At 37.1% G+C, this 25,551-nt stretch overlaps 1 protein-coding gene and 1 long non-coding RNA gene across 11 annotated transcripts in view; one reads left to right on the plus strand and one right to left on the minus strand.

Moving 5' to 3' along the window:
* The window catches only part of ASB15 (ankyrin repeat and SOCS box containing 15), a 37,577-nt gene extending 15,999 nt beyond the window's left edge, over positions 1-21,578 (minus strand). For 4 of the 10 annotated variants that reach the window (XR_004268296.1, XR_004268295.1, XM_032276116.1 and 1 more), the window contains exons 1-8: positions 21,399-21,577; positions 13,631-13,703; positions 11,207-11,337; positions 10,666-10,796; positions 8,465-8,573; positions 6,806-6,858; positions 6,584-6,715; positions 5,342-5,500 (exon numbers count right to left, since the gene is read on the minus strand). Coding sequence is in view for 8 of the 10 variants with exons in the window: in XM_032276116.1 (XP_032132007.1) it covers positions 5,342-5,500; positions 6,584-6,715; positions 6,806-6,858; positions 8,465-8,571 (451 nt within the window). In the remaining 2 variants the exon portion in view is untranslated. Of the gene's footprint in view, positions 1-5,341; positions 5,501-6,583; positions 6,716-6,805; positions 6,859-8,464; positions 8,574-10,035; positions 10,178-10,665; positions 10,797-11,206; positions 11,338-13,630; positions 13,704-21,398 lie in introns of all 10 variants that reach the window. The other 6 variants (XM_032276118.1, XM_032276117.1, XM_032276112.1 and 3 more) reach the window with 5 other exon arrangements.
* On the plus strand, positions 221-25,493 carry LOC116550246. The gene is made up of 3 exons (XR_004268297.1): positions 221-3,167; positions 22,338-22,578; positions 24,374-25,493. It is a non-coding gene; the product is annotated as an uncharacterized LOC116550246 (long non-coding RNA).
* Positions 25,494-25,551: the final 58 nt, after the last annotated feature.

The following is a 25,551-nucleotide window of genomic DNA, read 5'->3' on the forward strand; positions in this document are numbered from 1 at the left end:
TTGGAGTGCAATGGCGCAATCTCGGCTCACTGCAACCTCCACCTCCTAGGTTCAAGTAATTCTCCTGCCTCAGCCTCCCGAGTAGCCGGGATTCCAGGCATGTACCACAAGCCCGGCTAATTTTGTATTTTTTTAAATAAAGGCTGGGTTTCTCCATGTTGGTCAGGCTTGTCTTGAACTCCCAACCTCAGGTGATCCACCCACCTCAGCCTCCCAAAGTGCTGGGATTAGAGGCATGAGCCACCGCACCTGGCCTCTGTTTCTTATATTTTTAATGGATGATTATTAGTAAGATTGTTTAGAATCTACATAGGCTAGCTGTTCCCAGTGGGTGAAGTAAGCGGCAGTTAATGTAGTACAATTAAGAAAGTTCAGAAAATTAGATTTCTCTGTCCCTCTCTGCTCGTCTGTAACGGCTGAAATTATACAGTTAAAAGGTTTTTCCCCTTTTGGATTATTAAGATATTGTCCTCATTTAGATGTATACAGTTCTTAAAATGTAGCTTTTTTTTTCTTGTAAGTAAAATCTATTGAAAAATAGATAGGATGAGTGCTACCCCCTACAAATGAAGATGTACACACTTACATTCACTCATTCATTCATTCACTCTCATTTATTATTCAGTTAATATGGCTGGCTCTACTAAAGGCTCTGTGTTACACACTGTGGACCACAAGAAGAAGAGACAGATTTGGATCTCACCTGTAGAGTTTACAGCCTAGAGAAGAAGCCTATGCTACCTTCTATTGAGAGACAGACTCAAAGTCTGGGCCTATCCTGGGAAACACAGAGGGAGATATGAGGCTACATCGAACATTCTGGGGTAACCAGGAGGCAGATTGCAGAAAGGATCTAAAGTCAAGGGAAGAAGCCTCTATTACCTTCTGTTGAAAGACAGACTCGAGGTCTGGGCCTATCCTGGGAAACACAGAAGGAAATGTGAGGCTGAATCGAACATTCTGGAGTAACCAGGAGGCAGATCGCAGAAAGGATCTAACGCCAAGGCAAGGAGAGCAGCTCCCAGTGTGGCAATGAGAGGATGAATAGAAACTTTGCCTACTTCATTTGGGAGCAGGCAAGCCATCCCTGCAGAAGATTCCAGTTTTTCTCCTGCTCCTTGTCTAAAGTAGAACTTGTTGACAAATGCCTCTCTCCGAATTGCCCAACTGTCACTGGCAGCTCTAATTACAGTGAATTACCTCATGCCAGCTGGTGTTATTGCAAAGCAAACATCAAGTAAGCTAAACAAACTAAAGGAAACGTGTCCTCATTGATCTTGCTCTGATGGCAGTTTTCCTAATTAGAAAAAAAATGTATCAAAATAATGAGCCTCTTCCCTCATAATCTTTTTACCTTTTGTCTGACTCAGAAAACATATTGATTCATATTAATAGTTTCTCTTCTTGAAAATAACAGCATAAATGGGTCATCTTCAACTTAAAATAGTTTTAAAAAAATCAAAACTTCACTTCCAATTTAATTTTTTGAAATTAAGAATGTACTTCCTATAGAAATAATGCAAATGGTAGGAAACCCCTTCCAAGCTAATCCATGAAGACATTCTTAACCAATAAATGACTGAAATAATGAAAACTCACTAAGGCACAGTATTGATGTAACAAAGCTGATTAAGTAAAATACTAAGTTGAAAATGACTTGTTTTACATATGGACATATACATATGTTTACATAGTATATATAAAATTCTTTTCTCTAGAACTTAAAATTCTAAAATTTAGAATTTAAAATTCTTTAGAATTTCTTCAGAAATGCTCAAATTCTTTATTAATTTTTTAAATTTATAGCTTCAATAGTAATGCTTAAAGAAAACTGACCTTAAGTTGAAGAGTTTAGGGAATTAGATTAAGAATTTTGCATAGATGATAGGCAAGGGTTATTGATTGTCTTGACAAGGACTGGGAGATTAAAAGAGGAAATGGAGTGAAGAGGATGTATATTGATTGGTGAAAAGAAAATGTCTGAAGCAAAATGAGCTGATCTGTACATGGCATATAGATGGCATAAGGCCATCAGGAATGGAGGGCAGTGGGACTGAGATGTCATCCCAGGCGGTTCCCTGAGCATCCTCCTTACTCTAGGCTCCACTGGCCAGGATCAGCTTGTGGCTATCCAACTAGGGAAAGGTGACACCAACTCCAGGGGGGTGGGCAGAGGAGGAGTCCAAGTGCAAAAACCTTTAATAAGTGTCACATCCTCACAAATCAGATACCTACCACTCAGCAAGTAACTGTATAACATGACTAGAGTGTATCAAAATACCTTAAATAAGGAAGGGCCAAATGACTGATAAGGAATAAGGGCCCTGGAGGGACCAAAAGTGATTTTTTTCTTGACCCTCTCAGGATATCTCATAAATAGAGATAAGGATGATGGCATTAGAATAAGAAAAATAAAAATGACATTGTACAGACAAAAAGAAGAAATACTTTTTTCCCCCGTGTCTCTCCGCTACAAGTTAAGGGACTCTGAATAGGAAATCTCAAAGAAGCCCATAGATTAAAGAACAAACTGAGTAAGCGCCATGAATAATCCATTTTCCTATAAAACCTATGAAGACTTGGCATGGGTTCTACAGCAAAGGTGCCGAATAAGGTAACCCAGGAAAAGTCCCTGTTCCCCAGTTTTGTGGCTAATGAGGGTTTACATGAGCATGTCCAGCATATTAACTTCATGGAGACTTTAGTCCTCTCTTGACATTACCACTTAGTTTTTAAAATATATTATTTCCAAATATTAATTCTATGCAAATTCTGATAACTTAATGATAGAGTTCCTTTCCTACACCTTAGATATTGCCAGCATAGGGAATGAAACCAACATATGCAACTTTGAAATGCATGTAAATGTTTACTGCTCCATTATAGGCCTTAAGCATTAAAGAAAAATTTAAATGAAGCCAAAAGAAAACAAAGGAGTGCTAATCATGGCTTAGTTGTCCTTTAAAAATAAGTGGATTGAAACTAACAAGTAGATAATAATTCTCTATTTGCAAAGTGAAGCAGTATACAATTCTGTCCCTTTTCTTTTTGCAGAAATTCAAGGTGATCTATAGAAACAACACGGATGTTGTTGCAAATACTCTGTGGCATATTCTGGCCTTTAAATAATACAGGTCACATTACTAGTGGTGAGTCAACACCCACAGGTACGTCTTCTGTTTAATGTCTGTAGAGCCTGCTCAGGAAAAGAGTTCTGGTTTATTTATGAAAAGTGTCATGTTACTGTGATTTAAAGGCAGGCTAAAACATATCCAGAGACTATGATTTGTTTTTCAGTATTTGTGTTTCCCCTTTTCCTTTTAACCACAGAGGCCCCAAGTATTTAGCTGGCCACAGACCATCCAGGTAGGCACTAAATGTCGCGGCCTCCCTCTGGCTTCCCTTGCTCCAAGCTGTGTCATTGTGACAAAATCTGACCTAATGGGATATGAGTGGAAGGGCCATGTGCACTGTCCAGGTCATCTTTTTAAATTGAAGATGGTTTCCTAGGGCTTCCTCTTTCCTCCGTCCTGCTGCCTGGAAAATTATGACATTGGGAGTCATAACCTAGGAAGCACACTGTAATGTTGATACAGCCACCCTGACAACTGTGGGCCACCCTGCAATGTGTGTCAGAGAAATGACTTCTTTCTCTTTAAGTCATTCTTTTTTGTTTGCTTTGTGTATCCGTTTTTGGTTTTTGTTGCAGATTTGTCTGTATTCTAACTATATGGATCAGATTGCTTTTCCCATCTTATCTGAATTTGTCAAGGCTGAAAGCTCTGACATGGGGCAAGAGTAGGTAAGAAGGAACCAGGCCAAACTGACACCGCACTGTGGCGACACTTTTCATAGAGCAAGGTGTATCGGGGCAGAATACCTGCCTAGGAGTCTTCCACGCCTCTGTCTGCTAACGTTCCCCTATACAACCGTCAAGACAATCCAACAGCAAGGTTCTCTGAAGGCTTCACAGATTCACTACTTTTTTATTCTCCCAATTTAGTTTAAATATATACTTAATTATAGCATTTATAACACGAATTTTCCATTTAAATTACATCTAGCTCTTCTCCTGGACGTTGAGAGGAGGAAGATTAATCCATTCATCTTTATATCCACACTGCCCAGATAGCCTCTGGCTTAATGTGACTTCTTAATATATGTTTGTTGCGTTGATATTGTTGAATCAGTGCCATCATATATAAATGTTTTACTAATGTTCATGATTTATCCAAGTTTGCTTAACAATATTCAGGTCTTTTTAATATTCAAGTTGTTTAGGTTGGTTGGTTATTTATTTATTTAGTGATTCCTCACTGAACAGGAGCTGTGATGGTTCTTAACTAGCTATGACTTTTAATGTATTCCTCTGTGATTGCTGGTAAATAATCTTACGTTCTCTCCTCCCTCTCCTCCTGTCCCTCTTCCCTCTCCTCCTCCTGCCACACACAGACAACTTTATAATGGCTCTCCCTTCTTGAGCATCTATTACATATGAGAGCTTTTATGTATTTTTTTCTCTAATTTTTAATCACAATTCTGCATGGTAGGTGTTGTATTTCCATTTTATACATGAGAAAACTGAGGCCCATGATTGCAATTCACAGCTAAGATTTAAACCCACTGATCTCATGTGCGAATACCAAATTCTGACTTCACCACCTATGTCCCTAAGAGAAAGGAAATGTTATCTTTGGGTCATTTGGAGTTAATCTTATCTCTCTCTGCTTTCACAAACAGACTTGCCAATTCTTACTGTTGAACAAATAGCAGGATATACAAGACAGCCAGTGAATGTCACCTTCAGAGTTCCCATTGATCCTTTGTTGTGTCACAGTGTACCCCTCTATACACTGTATGTATGCTGTATTTATACAGCACAGGAGCCATGGGCTGTATCTGTGTGCTCAGAATCTGTGGGCTCCCCTTCCTTCCAGCTTGGCCTGATCAGTATGACGTGAACTTGATGTCTCTCTTTAGAATCTTTTTCCATCTCTTGCTTCTGGCTATATATTGCACATGCAACCCTCCTTACACCTGGTCCTACCTAGAGAATATTCCTTTCAAATTGGTATCTCTGGCTTCATAAAACTAATTGAGATCCCTCCTGGTTAGTTGCAGTCTCTACAACCGGATACTGAAGGATATAGCCATCTTTCATATTTGACATCCTTGTGGAACAGGAAAACAAAATCACAGGACAGAAGACACGGGGTTAGGCAAGTAGCTCGGGGAATAGAAGGAACTGAGATCACAGTTTTAGCCATTATATGGTGGTTTCCAATAAATACTTATTATTTGTTTCAAACTATAAAAGCTCTAGAAAAAAAAAGTCATTTACCAATCAGAAGGGGGGTCTCTCCTTTGTCATTTTTGGTGTTGGGCCATACTCCCTTTTCTAGTAAAGTTCTTACATTTTCCACCAGACCAGCTTTGACTGCCAAAGTCAAGGGTGTTTCTCCATCACAGGTCTTGAATTCCCAGAGTGTCTTATAGGATGCTGTGACATGAAAGCATTATGTTGAAAAGTAGAAAATACGTACTTACAGGATATCCCACAAATCAGAGCAACCCAATATGATACACATCAGATTGAGCAAAGTCAATGGAGGAAAATGAAAAGACTTTGACAAAAGTTTACCAACTGAGGATAAAGTAAATGCACATTGACTTGCTAATCAAATTGACAGCTAGAAAAGCAAAATCTGTTTCTAGCTGCTTTTTTGAAAATGGCACGCTAAGTCTCATTTCTTGATACATTACAAAACAATGCTTCAGTCCTTTGTATTATTTATATTGTAACTGAAATTTTTTTTTTTTTTTTTTTTTTGTCAAATGAAGTCTCTGAATGTGGGAATGAGAATGTACTTGAATATAGGCATCACTGTGGGAAAATGATCCTCGACATTATCTATATCTGTCTGTCTAGCTGTCTAGCTTTCTAGATGGCTGGCTAATTATCAAGTATCTATTTTTCTCTCCCAGAACATAGAGCTGTCATGCAGCAGTGAAAGTTGAAAGGGCACTCTCAAAGTGTTCTGTAAGATGCTGAGATATGAAAACACTGTGTTAGAACATAAAAGCTATTGTTAATATTTAACACTAGCTTGATTTACCACAATATTTTTTAATGCTTATGTTATGAAAACATCAATGTAATATAAAGACAAATATTGTCAGTACTCCCTGCTGCACTATATAAGAATCATTTGGAAACTGTTAACTCAAGAGATAGTTCAAAATGAAAAAATTTAAATTGACTTCCAAAAGAAGAGTTTTATATATGACTCAATTAATTCATTATATATACAAAATTTTATCACCTTTTTGTGATAACCACATCTTTCCACCAACCTGTGTCTTATTCATAGGTAAAAGGATTCAAAAGGTAAAACCCGAATGTCAAAAAAGTGCTAATTTTTGTACTCTGAGTTTAAAACATAGATGCTGCCTTTTTCAAATTCCAAATAATATTTTAATCTGTTTTTTCTTTCTGCTAGTTATGTTCATGGAAAACACTTATAACATCAACATACCAATATTCTTGCTCTGGTTTGGTCAAACAAGTTTTATGTTCTCTTACCATCCAGAACAATCTCAAGTATTTGTTGAATGGGTTGGACAACAGCTTCATGCAATGGAAACCATCCTTTTTCATCAGCTTCATCCATTGCATATTTATATTTTACATACTCCTGTAGCTCAAGAATGTGACCTAAATTAAACACATGGAATGTTAACTAAACTCTGTTTTTGCAAGGTGGAATCTCCAATTCATCCCACTGTAGATAGTACACCCATTTACCTTGTTTTATGGCCTCCACAAGTTTTCTGTTTTGACCGCTTAGGGGTACAAATCTATGCAATAAAGAAAGATCATATTTATACTAGTAATATATTTCAAGGAACCAAACATTTTAATTTATATTGAATTTTTAAACTTAATAATCAAGATCCAAAGGAGATGCATACAACTGATATTATCTACTTAAAAAAGTGAATGTATGGGAGTCAGATACAGAGTTTATTTATGACGCATTGATATAAGAATATTAGTGAAGATGGCAAAGTACAAGATTACGATGCTATCTCTGAGATATCTCAAAGCAATAAAAAAGAAGTAAACAATTGGAGTCAGAGTCAGAAGGGCTAGGTTCAGATCATAGCCTGATTGTGTGATTCTGGGGAGGCCAATTAGCCTTTCTGGGCATGGGTTCTTCATCTGCAAAATGATGGACTTAATAGAAAGATCTCTAGGGCTTTTTCCAATTTTAAAAACTCTATGCTCAAAAAATGTTTATTGCTTTGAACTTAATAATTGCTAATAAGATACTTACTTGGGAGCTTTTGGTCTAAACTACATATAAGAGTTTTAGAGTTTTAAATCAACTATACCACAAGTGAAAACAGGCAGGGCATTTACTAAACAAACCCCCAGTCACTGGCCCAGCAGTTCATGATTTAAACCCTCATGAAAGTTTTCTGGTGTGTGTATTTATTAAGCGGAAAGAAGGAATTCCATAACAAATTTACTTAACTCTGTTAAGCAGAAACATCTGCTAGCGTACCAGGGTTGTGAATGCCTTCCAGGAAGCTCTAAGGTTCTAAAGCTTGTTGGAGATAAGGGAGAAATTTCAGACCAGAAATTTAAATGTACTACGTCTATTTTTTAAAAGCTCAAAAGCAACAACTTTCAAACACTGGATCTATTCAAAAGTATGACTAAATTCCAGAATACAAGATTTTAAATACTATAACAAAAAGTAAAAGTAAACTAGTTTATTTCTATCAGACGTATAATGCATGTTTTTTAAGAAATAAATTTACATTTGTAGTTTTAGACTCAGTAACTCCAGCCTACATAATGCATCAATGTTATGCATATTTTAATTTATTAATTCTTGTCATTTGGATAGTAATGAAATAGGTGGTAGTTTGTATATTACTTTGTCATATAAAATAAAAGTCCGCAACTCTCTCTCATTCATTAACTAATAGGCTAGGTGGCTTAGCATTATTCTTCAAATTTTAAACATATAAAAATGGAATATGTTACTTATAAAGGGTTAGCTGAATCAGTAGCAGAATGAGCTCTAGAATACAGACCTCTGTATACCAACCTGTCTATGTATTGGTTGTATAAACTGTACTTGCAAATATGTTCAAACTACTCATTGCCTTTTTTGAATCCTTATTAATTTAGAAAATAGGCAATTCTGTACCACCAAATTCGTCTGGGAATTTTCCACATATGGTTTTTCCTGTTTCCACAGGAGGTGAGAATTTGTGGAAGATCAGATTACTAAAACTTATGCACAGTGGCCCTTGGAAAGCTGCTAGATTCCCTATCAGAAAGGAAAGGTCAATTTCCTAGAGGAGGAATTAGGAAATGGGTTTATTTTATCTTACAACAAAATGAATGCCATAAATAAAGTTCACTGAGGATAGTTGATTTAAATACTACCTTTCAGGATAAAGTACAGTCTTGCTGGCTTCAATGGATTCTTGAATACTTAGCTGAATATCATAACTTGTAAGATGGTCTTCATCGGGGTCATCAGTAGTATCCATTCCTGTGTATAATTTTGAAAGAGACAAGTTCTTAACAAATGACCCAAAACAGCACATAGAGTTAACATCAAAAATGCATGTTGAAAAACTAAAATGCATTTTTCTTTTGCTAGTTAACAAATACAAATGCAGGTAACATTTTAATCCACATTACATGTGAGTCCACTTTATTAACTTAAATGGTCTAACTGTTGAAACTTTTAATAACCTGCCTTTGAGCATTTGCACTTTCTAACTTTTGACTTTTTTTTTTCAGTAATGACTGTAGTTGGGCTTATAAGAATTCACTTTTTCCTGAGTTTCTGATTGATACCAATTTTGGTCTACCAGTTTTCTCAGAGAGTGTGTACATAGCATATTAAAAGCTTACAAATTGACACAATGAGGATAAGATGGATAGTGGCTGTAATGGAGAAGAGTCATCCTTTTACATGCCTTATAAACCAGCGATGGTCAGCTGCAAGTCCTGACTGGTCTCCTGGTAAGGACCATTTAAACTCCATCCATAGACCAGAAACCAGCCCTCCTATAGAGTCCCCATTCACTCCCTTATCAGTTCTATTACAAGCCCTGCTGTTGACTGGCCCATCTCCCTGAAGATAATACAGAAAAATGTAGATTGTTCTTCATTTGCTTATTTCTCCCAAATATCAAATTAGAAGAATGAATTTACTATTTTACTCTTTACTATTTGAATTTACTATTTACTATTTGAATGAATTTACTATTTTACTATTTACTATTGAATCAATTGCTTTATCTTATTTAGAGAGGAAATTTAGTAAATATAGAAATCAAAATATTTCTATAACTGAGTTGACTGGCAAATACAAGCCTTTTATAGTCTCTATATGAATTTTTTTTTTTTTTTCATTTTTCGAGATGGAGTTTCACTCTTGTTACCCAGGCTGGAGTGCAATGGCGCGATCTCGGCTCACCGCAACCTCCGCCTCCTGGGTTCAGGCAATTTTCCTGCCTCGGCCTCCTGAGTACCGGGGATTACAGGCACGCGCCACCATGCCCAGCTAATTTTTTCTAGTTTTAGTAGAGACGGGGTTTCACCGTGTTGACCAGGATGGTCTCCATCTCTTGACCTCATGATCCACCCGTCTCGGCCTCCCAAAGTGCTGGGATTACAGGTGTGAGCCACCGCACCCGGCCGAAATTTTGTTTTATAGTATGTCTTCTCAAGGAGAGAGAAACAAAAGAGTGTTCTGCAGGCAATTTCCAAAACATAGTTGACACATGTTTTACCTCTTCTCATTCTTCTCCAAGGCTGGATAATCTCAAACTTTATACCCGCTAACAGCCAAGGCCTCTAACCTGTGGACAGACTGTGCATGAACTCAATGGCAATATTATGATTTAGTTGTTCATTGTTCTATAGCAGTAGCCTTAATATCACCTCAGAAGAAAAGGTATAGAGTAGTGCCAGTGTTCAGAGACCACACACGAGATAGTCACCATGCTCCACCAGGAACGTTCCCTCACACTGTGGTATCTCAGTCTCCTTAAAAGGCACCCTAGGGATCTTATTCACCAAGTAGATGTAAATGGTATTTTGCTTTTCATTTACTGTTTATTTAGTCATCGTCTGTCTCCTCTCCTTAGAATGTAAAAGCAGGGAATTAGTCTATGCCCTCAGTGCCAAGAGAAGCATCATCTCCTGGTTCATTTTCTCTAAATATGTGTGGAATGAATGAATGAATGAATGAATGAATAAGTAAGCACTGAAACGTAATCCAGGCTCTTCTTTGTTCTCAGAAGTGACCGTTTCCTTTGGATATGGAGTTGTCGTGTTTATCAACTAAACAAATTTGATTGTTCGCTCTGTACCTGGTTTCATTGTCTCTCTTTTGTTCTTTTGTATCATATTCCTCTTCATTCATGAGGCCCTCCCAGCTTCCCCCACCCATGGCTCGCACTGTATCAAGGCTGGCACAAGACATTCCTCCTATGGAAGCCCTTGGTGTAATTCTTCAGTTCCTCTCCAGCCGTCTTCATCTGTGAATATCTCCTCTTATGTAATATTTTTCCAATGTCTGGGTTTATACTCAACACATTCTGCATTTGCCTTACAAGTTCTTTACATACTTGTGCTTGTGTTTTCACTTGGACCATTAGTTTTCTGAGGGGAAACAAAATCTCTTCTCGTTTTTCTTTCTACCTCTTCCCTCTGTTCCTACTCCTTGTCAACTATAGCAAACAGCTGCTCTCAGTGGTCACTGGAATAAAAGTTGTTGACTCATTACTAGCAGACAAGCACTGAGTTCGTCAGCCAGCACCAGTAGATGACAAAGTTCAACCCGTGGCCTTGCCTGCTGACTTTTTCGGTAATATTACTGGGGTGGCAGGGGGATTGTATGGCTCTGGGATTAGTAAGAGGATACAGAGCCTTTCACCTGTTTAAATCACCAGATTAAATCTAACCCTGTCTGAAATTTGGGCTTTCAGTGTATGAGATAGCACAGGCTTCACAGAGAACTGAGCTGGCCTATGTAAAGTTTTTTATTTTAATGTTTTTTGTTTTTTGTTTTTTTAATTTTTAACTACTATCACAAAGGAAGTTACCTAGGTTCTTAACTGTTTTGTATCTCTAATGAGGGTAGGGTGAAAACAATGGGAACACTCTTACTATGCAGAACAACTCCAATTCAGCCCAGATGTCTTCAGCCTTTTCCCGAAAGGTTGGGATGAAGTGAAGACCTGCATGCAGGAGTACTAAGGTGCCAGACAGCCGGTCACAGGAGCATTACTGGAATAGACCTAAAGACATCAAGACACAATGATAAAGGCAAGAGGAGACTAACTGATTTGTCCAAACCGCACATCTAAAGTGTCTAGGACTCATCTCACCTGAGGGCCAGGAATAGTTTATGGGAAATTGTTTATATAAAGCACCATTCAGAAGCATGAGGAAAGGCCAGACAGACAATATTCTGACATCTTTAAGATCTATGTATGGGTGTCCCACTTCTCAGTCTAGAGAAATTGACTTCTTTTTTTTTTTTTTTTGTGATGGAGTTTTGCTTTTTTGCCCAGGCTGGAGTGAAATGGCATGATTTCGGCTCACTGCAACCTCCATCCCAACAGGTTCAAGCAATTCTCCTGTCTTAGCCTTCTGAGTAGCTGGGATTATAGTCACCTGCCACCATGCCCTGCTGATTTTTATATTTTTAGTAGCAACAGGGTTTCACCATGTTGGGCAGGCTGGTCTTGAACTCCTGATCTCAGGTGATCCACCCGCCTCAGCCTCCAAAAGCGCTAGGATTACAGGCCTGAACCACCACTCCCAGCCTAGAGAAATTGACTCTTCATAATAATTTGCCATTTAATATTCAATCTTCTTCCAGGGAAGACCGCTAGAGAAATCATTTGTTCTCCATAAGTAGCTGATTTACAAAGTAACTGATACAATCATATTTTACAATCAGCCTCTTCATTTAAAGTACTGGTTAACCTTGCCTAGGGTCATGAAAACATTTGATGAAAGCTATGGATTCTCCCTTCAGAGGGACACCCATCCACTCCAAATTTTGCATGCAATTTTAGGGAACTTATGGAATCTCAGAGATTTTTTTCTGTTCTCCTGGTAAAGAACCACTGAATTAAGGATCCCTAAATGCTAAGTGCCAAATATATTCCTCAATTATCAATAAGTGTTAGTTTATTTTACAGATAGGCTAAGTTAAATCCTTAATTCAGTTAGTGAGAAAAGGGAAAGTTTGGTTATCATGTAAAATTTTTAATACATTTGGCAATAGTAGTAATAATCATAAGTTATCAAGTGCTTGCTTAGTTTCAAGCACTGTGTAAAACATTTTGTATATACTACCTTGTTTTAAATCCTCATTCCAATTCTATAAATTACAGGTATTACAGATTCAAGAGGTTAAAAGACCCACCAAAGAACTAATAAGTAGACTCTGGACCAGGCAGGCATACCTTCACTTTTAAGGTCTTTCAGAAGTTAGAGGAAAATATCTCACAGTCTGTTGCCTTCAAAAGAAAACACCGTGATCTTGCTTTTAACAGCCAGCTTTTGATGACAATCACTTCCAAAAATAAAAAATAGCTTCCAGGGACACATAAATCTTTTTCTTTGACTCCATGCAATAAGGCTTTATGTTACTTAGGGTGGTCTGAGGTGTCCTAAGCTTACCTTCATTCTGTACTTTTTGCCTTGGAGTCTAAACATCATGGTCCAAACCACAGAATCAACATATCAGTCTGTGCCTGACTGAAGTGGTCAGGAGGTTGGTAATGTTGCAAGGTATGATGCTGGAGTGAACATGAGCATACGACACCTCTTTGCCTCGGTTTTGCTATACTGTCTCCAAACCATGATCTGAGCTAATGCCTTCCTGTAAAGGTAGTTGATAAATTTTTGACACCCATCGGAGCTTCCTTTGAAATACAGTAGCTCCCACAGCACAGAACCAAGGTTCTTCCTTTCCCTTAACAAGGAGGAATACAACTTTGTTCCTCGTGAATTGTTTAGTTGGTTTACTCCTGCTTACATACAGATCTGTTTACCCCATCTACCCTCACACTCTGTCTTGGGCATCACAAAATTAAAACCATCTCTATGAGTCCTAAGCAAGGCTGGCCTTGAGAGTATGCAGAGTGGACAGTTGCTTCCACAGTGCAAGGAAGGGCTCTGTGTCCATAAATAACACACTGCCCCCAGCACCTGTCACATCAGTGTCATTCTGTTGCATCAGCAAGAGATTCTGTCCTTTAGGGCCTATTGTTCCATCTTCCAGTGTCCCTTTTAAAATTTAGATAGCAACATACTGGCTCCTAATTTAGAACCAAGATCTCTTGGGATAGTTACTGGAGTACCTACCATGAGGCTGGGAACATGGCAGAAAGTCTAAGGCCAGGTTCTAGTGGGAGGTGATAAGAAGGGACGAGAAAAGGGCATTCAGTAAAATTTGGTTTTCTTTACGATTTTATCCAAGGCCAGCCCAGATAGAAACCCTGGGGTTCTAAAGGAGATATAAGTTTCTGCTGTGTGGAGTGGGGGACACTGATGCCATGAGAATTCTTCTTTTACCTTGAAGCTGCAATGGTTCTTGAGTGTTGAGCTTATCTACTGGAGGTCCCTGAGAGAATCATCAGGATTTATCCTATCAGAGGGATGGCAAAAGTTAAAAGATATTTTCTTGTTGTTGTTTTTTTTTTTTGTATTTTTTTTTGGTACTGTCAAAAAAATACAGTTGTCATATACAAAACAATGCTAATTCTCATTTTTAGGTACTTTGATCATTTATCTGCATACTTTTAAAGATGTGGAGAAATCAGTAAACAAAACAAAATTCTGTTACAACTTTGCTTTTTATCTGGTGGCTGAACACTTATTTTTTAAGAATTGCATAGCTCAAAGTGGCAAATCATGTGAATGGATTCGTTAGGATGATTTAAACAACAGAATCAACTAGTCCCCCAAAAATTTCAGAGAGAAGTGTAACTCTGTCAGAATTAGGTTTTATTCCACAGTCACAGGTAACTTTTACTTACAAGCAATAAGTTACAGCAATTCCTTCTTTATGGTATTTGCTTTTTCTACTAGAGAGAAATCCTATGCGTGATGCGGGGAACTAGATCAGTTTAAATAGCATCTTTCTTAACAGCACAGTATGTTCTTTTGATAAATTGAAAACACGCACACACACACAGATGAACAATCTTAGTACAAAAAACAAATGCTACTTTTATGTTACTTCAAAGAAACACAACTCACCATTTTAGAAAAAGATATAAAAGGCAAAATGGTCTGTAGAAACTAAACATGATATCTGGCATGTGCTAAAAATTCAGGATTTACTAAATAAACTATTATTAAACAAACACAACTCTTAAAATTAGCCTTGTGTTTCCTCTATAGGTCATGGATATATTTTTGCTGAATTCTCTTCAAATTTTGTGGCTTCACGGATTGATGCTTATTTTCTACGTAAATATACTAATGATAGAACCTGTTTACTAGTTTTGCTTATCTCTAGTTTCATACTACAAAAGCAAAGACTTTTAATGAACTTAGTATTAGGACTAGTAAAAATAAAATAAAAGCAATAAGAAAAAATAGAGAAAAAAGAAATTTTTGCTATTGATTTCCAAGTCAGATTTAATTAGAACTTTGGGAAGATGCATGTTAGCTTTTGAGGACTACACTCACAATGGTTTAGAAAGGAGTTTAGACTTACAAACTCATGGGTGTCTAGAGTAAAACTTACAGAATAACAGACTAGAGTAAGATAGGCCCATGAATATACAACTTATTAATATACGTGCCCTGATCACAAGTTAGTATGATAAAATGATTTTTAAATCCCTATCCTTTGTCTGTAATTCTACATCTAGTCTGTCTTATAGAAGTAATCAGAAGGCCAGGCTTGGTGGCTCTCACCTGTAATCCCAGCACTTTGAGAGGCTGAGATGGGTAGATTGCCTGAGCTCAGGACTTTGAGACCAGCCTGGGAACATGGTGAAACCTCATCTCTACAAAGAATACAAAAATTAATCAGATGTGGTGATATGCATCTGTAGAACCAGCTACTTGGAGGGGCTGAGGCAAGAGGATCGCTTGAGCCTAGAAGATCGAGGCTGCAGTGAGCCAAATTCATGCCACTGCACTCCAGCCTGGGTGATTAATCAAGACTCTGTCTCAAAAACTAAGTAAGTAAGTAAATAAAAGAAATAATCAGAGATGTAAAAAAAGATGTATATGTGAGAATGTTTATCTCATCTGTGTTTAAATTGCCAAAATATTAGAAACAACATAAATGTCCCAAAATGGGAAATTTGTCTAAGACATTATCATACACATAAAAAATGTAATACTATACAGTTATTAAAATTCATGTACTTGGCTGGGCGCTGTGGTTCACGCCTGTAATCCCAGCACTTTGGGAGGCCAAGGCAGGAGATCGAGACCATCCTGGCCAACATGGTGAAACCCCATCTCTACTAAAATACAAAAAATTTCCCAGGCATGGTGGTGCATGCCTGTAGTCTCAGCTACTCAGGAGTCTGGGTCAGGGGAATTGCTTGAATCCAGGAGGCAGAGATTGCAATGAGCTAAGAGTGTGCCACTGTACTCCAGTCTGGTGACAGAGCGAGACTCTGTCTCAAAAAAAAAATTTTCATATACTTGAAAGAATATTTAATGTTCTATGTAAAGTGTCAGTTTAAGTATGATGTTTATTTAACCAAATATGACTAACCACTTTTAAGAAACTAAGATGGATTTTTCTCCCAACTTTATTGAAATATAGTTGACAATTTAAAATTATATATATTTACCATGTACAACTTAATGATTTGACATGTATACATTGTGAAATATTCACCACAAATCAAGCTAAGTAAACTATCCATTCTCTCACATAGTTTATCCTTTCCTGGGGTGCAGCCATTGTAACAAGCAGTATGAAGCTTTCTCAAAAATTTAAAAATAGAACTACCTTATGATCCAGCAATCTCACTTCTGGGTATATATTCAAAGGGATTGAAATCACTTTCTCACAGAGATATATGCAGTTCCATATTAGTTGCAGCATTATTTACAGTAGTCAAGATATAGAAACAACCTAAATGTCCATTGACAGATAAATAAATGAAGAAAATATGCTGTGTATTTACAATGGACTCTTAGCCTTAAAAAAAGAAGAGAATCTTGCCATTTGTGACAACATGGATCAATCTAGAGGACACTATGCTAAATGAAATAAACCAGGTACAGAAAGACAAATATTGAGATATTTATTTTTGGAATCTAAAAAGTTGAAGTCATAGAAAAAAAGAGTAGCATGTTGGTTGCCAGGGGCTAGGAGATGCTGGCCAAGGGGTACAAGTTTCAGGTAACCAGGATAAATAAATTCTGGAAATCTAATGTATGACAATGGAACTGTAGTTAACAATATTGTATTGAATACTTGAAATTTGCTAAGATTTTAAAGTTTTCACCACCAATAACAACAAGAAAAGGGAACTAAGATGGACTTTACAGAGGCAAAGCTTACAAAGCCCTCTCAGGAAATTAGCTTGGAATCTACCTCTCAGGGCTGAGCAGGCCAGGAACCTTGGTGATCTCGAGAAGACAGAAGATTGCCTACATGTACAGGAAAGCAAGTAGAACTTGGTGGGGAGAGTTTCTTGGCTTGGGAAGGAGCAGAAAATTGAAAGAGCAATTCATTACCTGAATCACCCAGGCAGAGGCTTCATTACGTAAGTTATTGTGTCTGTCTGTATGAAACCAAAATTTTATTTTCCATTTATTAGTGAGTGGCAGCTCCTGAGAAAGGTTTGGCCAGTTACAGACAATAAAAAAGCTACTTTTGGTTTGCACAATTGAGTTGTAGTGTGAGTAAAAAATATTTTGACTACATTGATTAGCTGTAGTAACAATAAAAGTAATATCTCGGCCGAGCACAGTGGCTCACACCTGTAATCCCAGCACTTTGGGAGGCCAAGGCGAGTGGATCACGAGGTCAGGAGATCAAGACCATTGAGGCCAACATGGTGAAACCCCGTTGCTACTAAAAATACAAAAATTGGTTGGGCATGGTGGTGTGTGCCTGTAATCCCAGCTACTTGGGAGGCTGAGTCAGGAGAATCGCTTGAACCAGGGAGAGGGAGGTTGCAGTGAGCCGAGATCATGCCATTGCACTCCAGCTTGGTGGCAGAGTGAGACTCCATCTCAATAATAATAATATTAATATCTCTAGACTTTTAAAAAGTATTATTTTTTAACTTTCATTTTAAGTTTTATCTTAGGTTTGTTATATAGGTAAATTGCATATTGCAAGGGTTTGGTGTACAGAGTATTTTGTCATCCAGGTAATAAGCATCGTACCTCATAGGTAGTTTTTCTATCCTTTCCCTCCTCCTACCTTCGACGCTCAAGTAGGTCCTGGTATCTGTTGTTCCCTTCTTTGTGTTCATATGTACGCAAAGTTTAGCTCCCAGTTATGAGTGAGAACATGGGGTATTTGGTTTTCTGTTCCTGTGTTAATTTTCTTAGGATAATGGCCTACAGCTCCATCCATGTTGCTGCAAAGGACATGATCTCATTCTTTTTTATGGCTGGCTAGTATTCCGTGGTGTATATGTGCAACATTATCTTTATCCAGTCTACTGTCATTGTGCATTTAGGTTGATCCCATGTCTTTGCTGTTGTGAGCAATGCTGCAGTGAAGCGTGCATGTATGTTTATGGTACAATGATTTATATTCCTTTGGGTATCTATCCAATAATGCGATTGCTGGATCGAATGGTAATTCTGCTTTAAGTTATGTGCGAAATCACCAAACTGTTTTCCATAGTGGCTGAACTAATTTACATTCCCACCAGCATTGGATAAGCATTTCCTTTTCTCCATAACTTCACCAGCATCTGTTATTTTTTGACTTTTTCATAGTAGCCATTCTGACTGGTGTGTGAGATGGTATCTCACGGTGGTTTTGATTTGCATTTTTCTAATGATTAGGAGTGTTGAGCATTTAAAAAAACATTATTCTTATGTATATACATATAAATATTCATATACATATACACATATTCTCTCTAAAAAATTCATTCCTGGCATAATGTATTTTGTTCAACATGGCAAACAATCCTGTCTGGTGCTCAAGTCAAATGTTTTCCCCTTCAAAATGGATTCAAATAATAATGAGTCACTGCATTTTTTCATATCTTGTTTGAAATCATATACAGGCCATTGATTTCCTTCTGTTGGAAGCAGCTGATTGTAATGGTTGAATCTTTGTTCAAACCCTGACCTGCCTGCATTAGCTGCCTGGTTAACTGTGTCTGGTGTGTCACAAATAGTCAGTAAACATTGCCTGTTATTACTCTGTGATTGAACTCCTGTGGAATGAAAAAGTAGGATGCTAGTATTTTTTAAAAGTTTTAGTTTCATTCCTCACTCTTGAACAGTCAGTCTGACACGCCCGTTTTATTTTCTTCTCCCTCCTTTTCCCTAGAATCACCAAATTTCATCAGGTATAGCCCTACCTGTAAATCTTATTTACAACCTGCCCAGCAAGTAATTGGTAGCCTCAGCTTGAACATCAAAGTGTCAGGGAGCTTGCTATCTCCATGGCGCTTCTCCTTTAGCCAGGTTTTTTGTTTGTTTGTTTGTTTTTTGGTATTTTTTTAGACGGAGTCTCCCTCTGTCGCCCAGGCTGGAAGCAATGGTGCAATCTCAGCTCACTGCAACATCTGCCTCCCAGGCTTAAGCGATTCTCCTACCCAGCCTCCTGAGTAGCTGGGATTACAGGCACCTGCCACTATGCCCAGCTAATTTTTGTATTTTTAGTAGAGACGGGGTTTCACCATGTTGGTCAGGTTGGTCTTGAACTTCTGACCTCAGGTGATCTTCCCCCATCAGCCTCCGAAAGTGCTGGGATTATAGGCATGAGCCACTGCACACAGCCTAGCCAGCATTAACAATTAGAAAAACCAGTGAAGTTGAATCCACCCCTTCAAAATATTATCTGAAGATAATGTTTCTAATTCTCTTCTAACAGTTTCTAGTTCTCTTTCTCACAGCTACACTGAGAAAGTATTGTTCCTCTGCAACACAGGAGCCCTTTAAATATCCCCCAGGAAGGCTGTCAGGTCTCCACTGAGCCTTCTCTTTCTAAGCCTGTACAACTGCTCTTCCTATAACATGGTGTCACCTCCTGCACCGTCTTGATTGCTTTCCTGTAAACACATTGGTTTATCCATGGCTTTCTAAAAGTGACACCGAACCACAGGCTCTGAATATAGCACAACAGCTACAGTCAGACCAACACAAGTTTAAGTGTATGTGACCACTTCCCTTTTCTCGAACACTATAAATCTGTTAATTTAGCTCAAGCTCAGTTAATAATATTTAGGCTATCATGTTACATACTTGATTTAGACCCCAGTATCTAAAGAATTCTACAAATCGTGTGTTTTCCCCACACCGTTTTCTGTGCAATTTTATGCAGGACTCTATTTATTCTTATTACATTTTATCTTTTTTCAATTTGGCCTTTATTTCCTTCTGCTAAAATTGAATGCATTTTCTATCTCTCCAAGTATTGTTTTATTTGCTGACTTAATAAGCATGCCTTCTATATGTCCTTAAGCTCCACTGATAAAGACAAATGTTGAAAAGAAATTGGCACAGGACAGAAGCCTCTATGTTGACGTCGATCTATTATTTAGCAGCCTCCCAGAAAAGCTGTCTATCCAGCTACAAATCCTCTTAAAGACACCACCACCTAGTATTAATGTCTCCTTTTTGATAACAAGACCATCATCAAGGAATATTGTCAAATACCTTGGTAAAATACAAATGCACAGTATCTATGATACTATGTTCTTCTGCTCTGCCAATCAAAAAGACAAAGGAGAAGAATTAACCCACCAATCCTTAGCGATTATTTTTTTCCTAAGGATGCTCAGATGATCCTATTTGTCCATGCAAAAATATATATTCAATGTCTGTTATGTTCTAGGCACAAGGCTAGATACAAATATATGGGAACCATGCCCTCAGGGAGTTTTTTGCCTTTAAATAATGTATTTTAGATTTTTCTCCAGAAATAATACCAATTTCTCTTTCAGGTTTAGCACACAGTCAAGCACATAGCAGTTCTTTAATAAATATTTTCATATTGAGTTTAATAATTATTACAACTAACATCTATTGGGTGTTTACCTGTGACAGGCATTACATTAAGTACATTAAATGGATGTCATTTAATGTCTACGACATAATTCTCCCCCATTTTACAGATGAGAAAACTGAAGCACAAAATAGTTAGGTAATTTACCTAAACCCACATATCTAGTGAGCAGTGGAGAATGGGATATAGCCCAGTCATCTGACAATAGAGGCAACACAGGCTTAACCAATATACTCTAACTATGACTCAGCTACTCTGAAGGAATTTAATGAAAAGAGCGTCTTACTTTGTAACCTAAAAATTCATAAGCCTGAGAAAAAGTTTTCTCAAAAAGTTTAAGCAAACACCTAGCAAATTCATCCAACAACTTCAGGGGAAATATAAAGCTTGTAGGAAAATTTTTATTTGAAAATAAGATATTCCCATTACCATAACTGAAGTGTAAAATTATAATTTTTATCACAATAATTTGATGCTCTCAGCACAAAGCAGCGATAAGATTTTTCTTGTCTACCTCACTGCTCTACTTCATGAAAGTCAAATTATTTGAGATACAGGTGGCTCCTTAGAAGTTAACTGCACATTTAAGAACAATATGAGTGATGATATCCAATAAATTTTAAGGACTTTCCAACCTTTAGGTTTTCTGATATAATTTTCAGGAGTAAATTCTCAATTCTATTCAGTTTATTTTTTTTTAATCTAACTAACTTAAAGAAGTTTTTCAATCTGGCCAGAAAACATTCATCTTTTTCAACAAGTGATGAAAAAGCCTTAAAAGAGATTTACTGTATTTATTCACAAAAATTATTTAATTGTTTTTAATCAGAAACCAAGAGGTCAGCTGAGACCCTTCTGGGAATTCTATAGTAAATACATTGAGACTATAAGGATAGTCTCAATCTGTTTTTCTCATGATATAATTTTTTATGCTTAGTAATTATGCAATTTAATTGATGGTCTATAAAACAAGAAATTCTAGCTTTATTCTCTAATTTAAAAGGCCCTAGACAGGTAAGCCCATAGGTGGTCAACCGGAAAGAAAGTAATGAGTAGCTACTACAATTTGCATTTCGATCTGCTTAAAATATTTCCAATACTGAACAATATTCAATAAGCTGGTTGGTGAGGTAAAGATCAAATATTTCATAATCTCACCTTTTGGAATGATCATCTTGTCATTCTTATCCAGGGACTTACCTTCCTAAATCAGAGGAAGTGCCCTGGAGCCAATGTGTTCCTCTGTGTATCTAAAATTAAGTATCCAGTTGGTGGTTAAATTAAGATCTGACCTTGTACAACTGAAACACAAGCTGTCTCTGGCACACAGTAAAGTATTACCCATGACTTCTCTAGACTCTCATCAAAAGAAACGCAAGCCCACAGAGGTATAATAAGATAATCTGTGTCCTGATTGGTTCAAAGAACTCTTATGAAAACAAAGGATCTGCCAATTCAGCTGCAGGGAGTGTTCCTACTGATAGAACAAAACAAAACCGCTTAGAATTAACACGTATTTTAAAGATGTTTGTTCAAGAGACAAATCTGTAAGTGTTTGCTTTGGCAGACCCTAATCCACTTTTGACATATTTTAATACACACTATTAAGATTCAGGTCAAATTTCATTAAATACAATCTTCTTGTCATACTAATTTGCTGTCTTTGATTTTTGTTTAATAATTGCTAGTCTAATATACAGTTGGAGATAGGGCAGTCAGTGTCATCTAATCTGATCAAGAATCATTAGGTCAAGTTATTGAGCACATATAGTCTAAAAAAGTTAGTAGCAAATGTTTTAATAAAACAAGCAAAAAAATCAGGATTTTAATTGAGGAAGGTTGTTTGCTTTCTTTCTTTCTTTCTTTTCTTTTTAAAGCCAGTTAAGCTTATTGTGTTACTGATTTTCCAGTAAATTTGTTTTGACATAGCTAGGCTTGAATTAACCCAGGTCACTGTCAGCACTCACAAAGCCATCTGGCCTCTATCCCCTTCACCCCACTAAAATAACTCTTCTTGTGGGTCTCAGTGACCTCTTTCTGATTCATGTTATAAACTCATTTCATATTTTATATTCATTTTCATTTCTTATTTTACAGATCCTCGTTGGATTTGCTGCCAGTGATTCTTCCATTTTTCCTGAAACTGTCTACTTCTTCGGCTACCAGGAGCACTATGTGCTTTTGTTTTTCTTCTCATCTCTGATATTTTCTCTGTACTCAGCATTAATGAATATAAATATGTGGATTGTAGTGAATTTGCCAGATTTATTTTAAAACTTGAGAAACCATAAATGTGAAATGAGAGGTCCAAACTCCTCTTTAACTGTGATAAAAGAAGGTGCGTTTCAATCATCTTCAAAGCAAACTGAGAAATATTTTATGTTTAAACCACTATTAACTGTGTATTGCAATAGTCAAGGATAAAGTTAGATCATTGTATACATTATCTACATTTTAACATTATTAATCTAATTTGGAATTGTTCAATACAGAATTCTTGTAAAAAGCAACAAGCATTGTGAGACACTTTAATTTTATACAACTTTTTTTACTTACATTGAAAATTCACATAAAGCTTTAGAGTACAATGCAAATATATGGGAAAATGTGAACCCAACACTTTAAAATGTGGCTTGACATATTGCAGTGACTTTTCTGCTCTTAAACCAATTAATGTATGCCTGTTTTATCCATTTATATAATAGTTATTACAGATCTACCTATGCCATAAAACGTTTAATGCATAAAATGATAGAACAGCCAAAAAAAAAAAAAAAGACCATGTGGTAAAATAAATGAGAGCATGTTACTGAAGACAGTCCTGTGAACAAGTATTGCTTTGCTACTTACTGTTTCTGTAGATGCACTATTTACATTTTTGAGATTATTTATCTGTAGTACGGGAGTGATGGTGATGATGATGATGATGATACAGTGACCACAGCACCACTATTTTAATGACGCCTATTCCTCAAGTAGTTAGTCATTTATACACACACAATAAAACACACTTTGAGCAACTCATATATTTGAAAGAATGATCCATGCATAATGCTAGTAATTTATTACTAGCATTAGTAATAATGCTCCACATTTGCCTCTTTTGGAAGTTGGCTTTCCTGTGGATTTTGTCAAAGGGGAAATAAAATGAGTCCTAGCTTTTCTAACAGTGTCTCTGGTTTTGTCTGGTAAGGGTGAGTTTCAGGGAGGGGTAAGATTTAACAGTGAAGGACTAGTTGAATACTACTGTTGTTCCAAGGAAAGTGACACTGATATCCAAATACACATTCCTTCTATCTATATATAGCAAGAAATGCATGTCCTGTTTCAAGATGACAATTATAGCAACTGATTTGAAGAGACTTAGGTTAAAATAGTTAGAGCACAGTGTTAGAAGAGGAACTGTCCTTGGACCCCCTATTTCTATTTTGGGAATAAGAAATTTAGGTAGTATTGTTCGTGAATTTCCAGGGAGCAATGTGGCAGCTCGGCCTTCATGTATAAGGCACCTGCCGCTACTACAGCCTCACTTTGTCCAGAGGTTCTCTGTCTTCCTGAAAACAAGTGTGGGGCTTGCAGGCGTGGATTTTAAAAAACAGCTCTTGCTATGATTAGTCATACAATCACATCTACCTGCTACAAGGCCACTTATTACATCCTTTCTGATCCAGCCCATTCTTTATGAAGTCTAATCAGAACTGGAGGTTTATCTCTTCCTTCTACAAAAAATGGTGTTGTTCAAAAACCTCAGAGCGTCCTACTCTAAGTAATGCTATTATTTTTTGTTTGTTTGTTTTGTGTGTGGGGATTTTTTTTGTATTTTCTTTTTTGTTGTTTTTAAGATATCCTATTATGTTGTTGTTTAGTAAGCAATACCTATATACATCTCACTTAGCTTCATTTTTACTTTGATATATTTCAGGCTTTCTCCTTTTTCTCCTGCTTCCTTTGCTGTACTTGACCATTATTTTGGCCTTGGGATCTGTGATTTAAGAAATGCACATTTTATTTTGGTTAGGCATAAAACAGTAGAAAAAAATATGAAAACATAAAATAAATCCTTTATTTCTAGTATGTGTCCCAGAACCTTGGTAATTGTTTATTTTTGCTATGCTGTACTGTGTTTTTTCCAGACTGAAATCAAACAACTGAAACCATGAGCCAAATCTATTAGCACTGAACTCCTCCAACAGCGTGATGTCACAGGCCCCTGGAAGAATCGACATGGTTGGCATTACTCTGGTCATTTAGTTGCCATGCAGCCAAGCAAAGGCAAGTGACGAAAATAGTATTTTTTAGTAAGGTAGCGCTATACGTAGTTACACTAAATCAATGACGAGCAAATGGCAGGGAGTCTTCCTGTATGGGGTTTCAGTTACATTTACCACTTTATCACTTTGTCTAGCAAAGTGTTCAGCACTCATCAAATATGTGTTGAATATTTTGAACACTGATGACTTGTTCAAATGGGTTTGCAGTTATTTCCTGCTTAACCAAAGTTTAAGTCAATTAAGGTTGAGTCACAATGAATTTTTTAAAAGCTGGTTGATCTTTCATTTTTTCCTTTTTGCAAAGAAAATTCTTAATTTTCACTATTATGAAAGGCATTTCAAGTGTATTTAAGAGAAGCAAACTTGGACCAAAAGGAGAGAATATGTATTTTAGCCTAAGATCTGTCGGTTTTTGTGAAGTAAGACAAATCATGTAATAGTATCTAAAGGTTTATGCTTCAGTTTCCTACCGTGTAATAACACTGCTCTTGTTATTTCATATCATTGTTATGAAAATGAGAGCATAATTATGAAAATTCTTTGAAAAACTAATAATCCCTATACAGATACAGGACTTATAGTCTAGATATAGAAGTATATTATACTCCTGGGGACATAAAATGGACATGAGGGAAACCATCACATTTGGTTGTCTATTCCACACATACAGACACACATTTTAGTATATGCAGAATGTGATGCTAGGCACTTCAGGGCATGCCAAGGTGGGTGGGACATGTCGTTCTAGTCCCAAAAGCTGACCATTGTGTAGAGAACAAAGAAGTAGAGCGATGAGACCTAAGAAGGCTGTGGAGGAGAAGGTCAGAGAACAAAGACACACACACACACACACACACACACACACACTTAAGCTTTAAAAAGAGAAAATGGTTTTACATTAATGGATCATTAAAGTAGAGTATTTTCCCCTTATCTGTAAAGGATATATATTTTTTTCAGATGAAGTCTCTCTGTTGCCCAGGCTAGAGTACAGTGGTGAGATCTCAGCTCACTGCAACCTCCACCTCCTGTGTTCAAGC

Source organism: Sapajus apella, unplaced genomic scaffold (genome assembly GCF_009761245.1).
Source record: "Sapajus apella isolate SASKATOON/1434 unplaced genomic scaffold, GSC_monkey_1.0 scaffold7, whole genome shotgun sequence".
Lineage (NCBI taxonomy): Eukaryota > Metazoa > Chordata > Mammalia > Primates > Cebidae > Sapajus > Sapajus apella.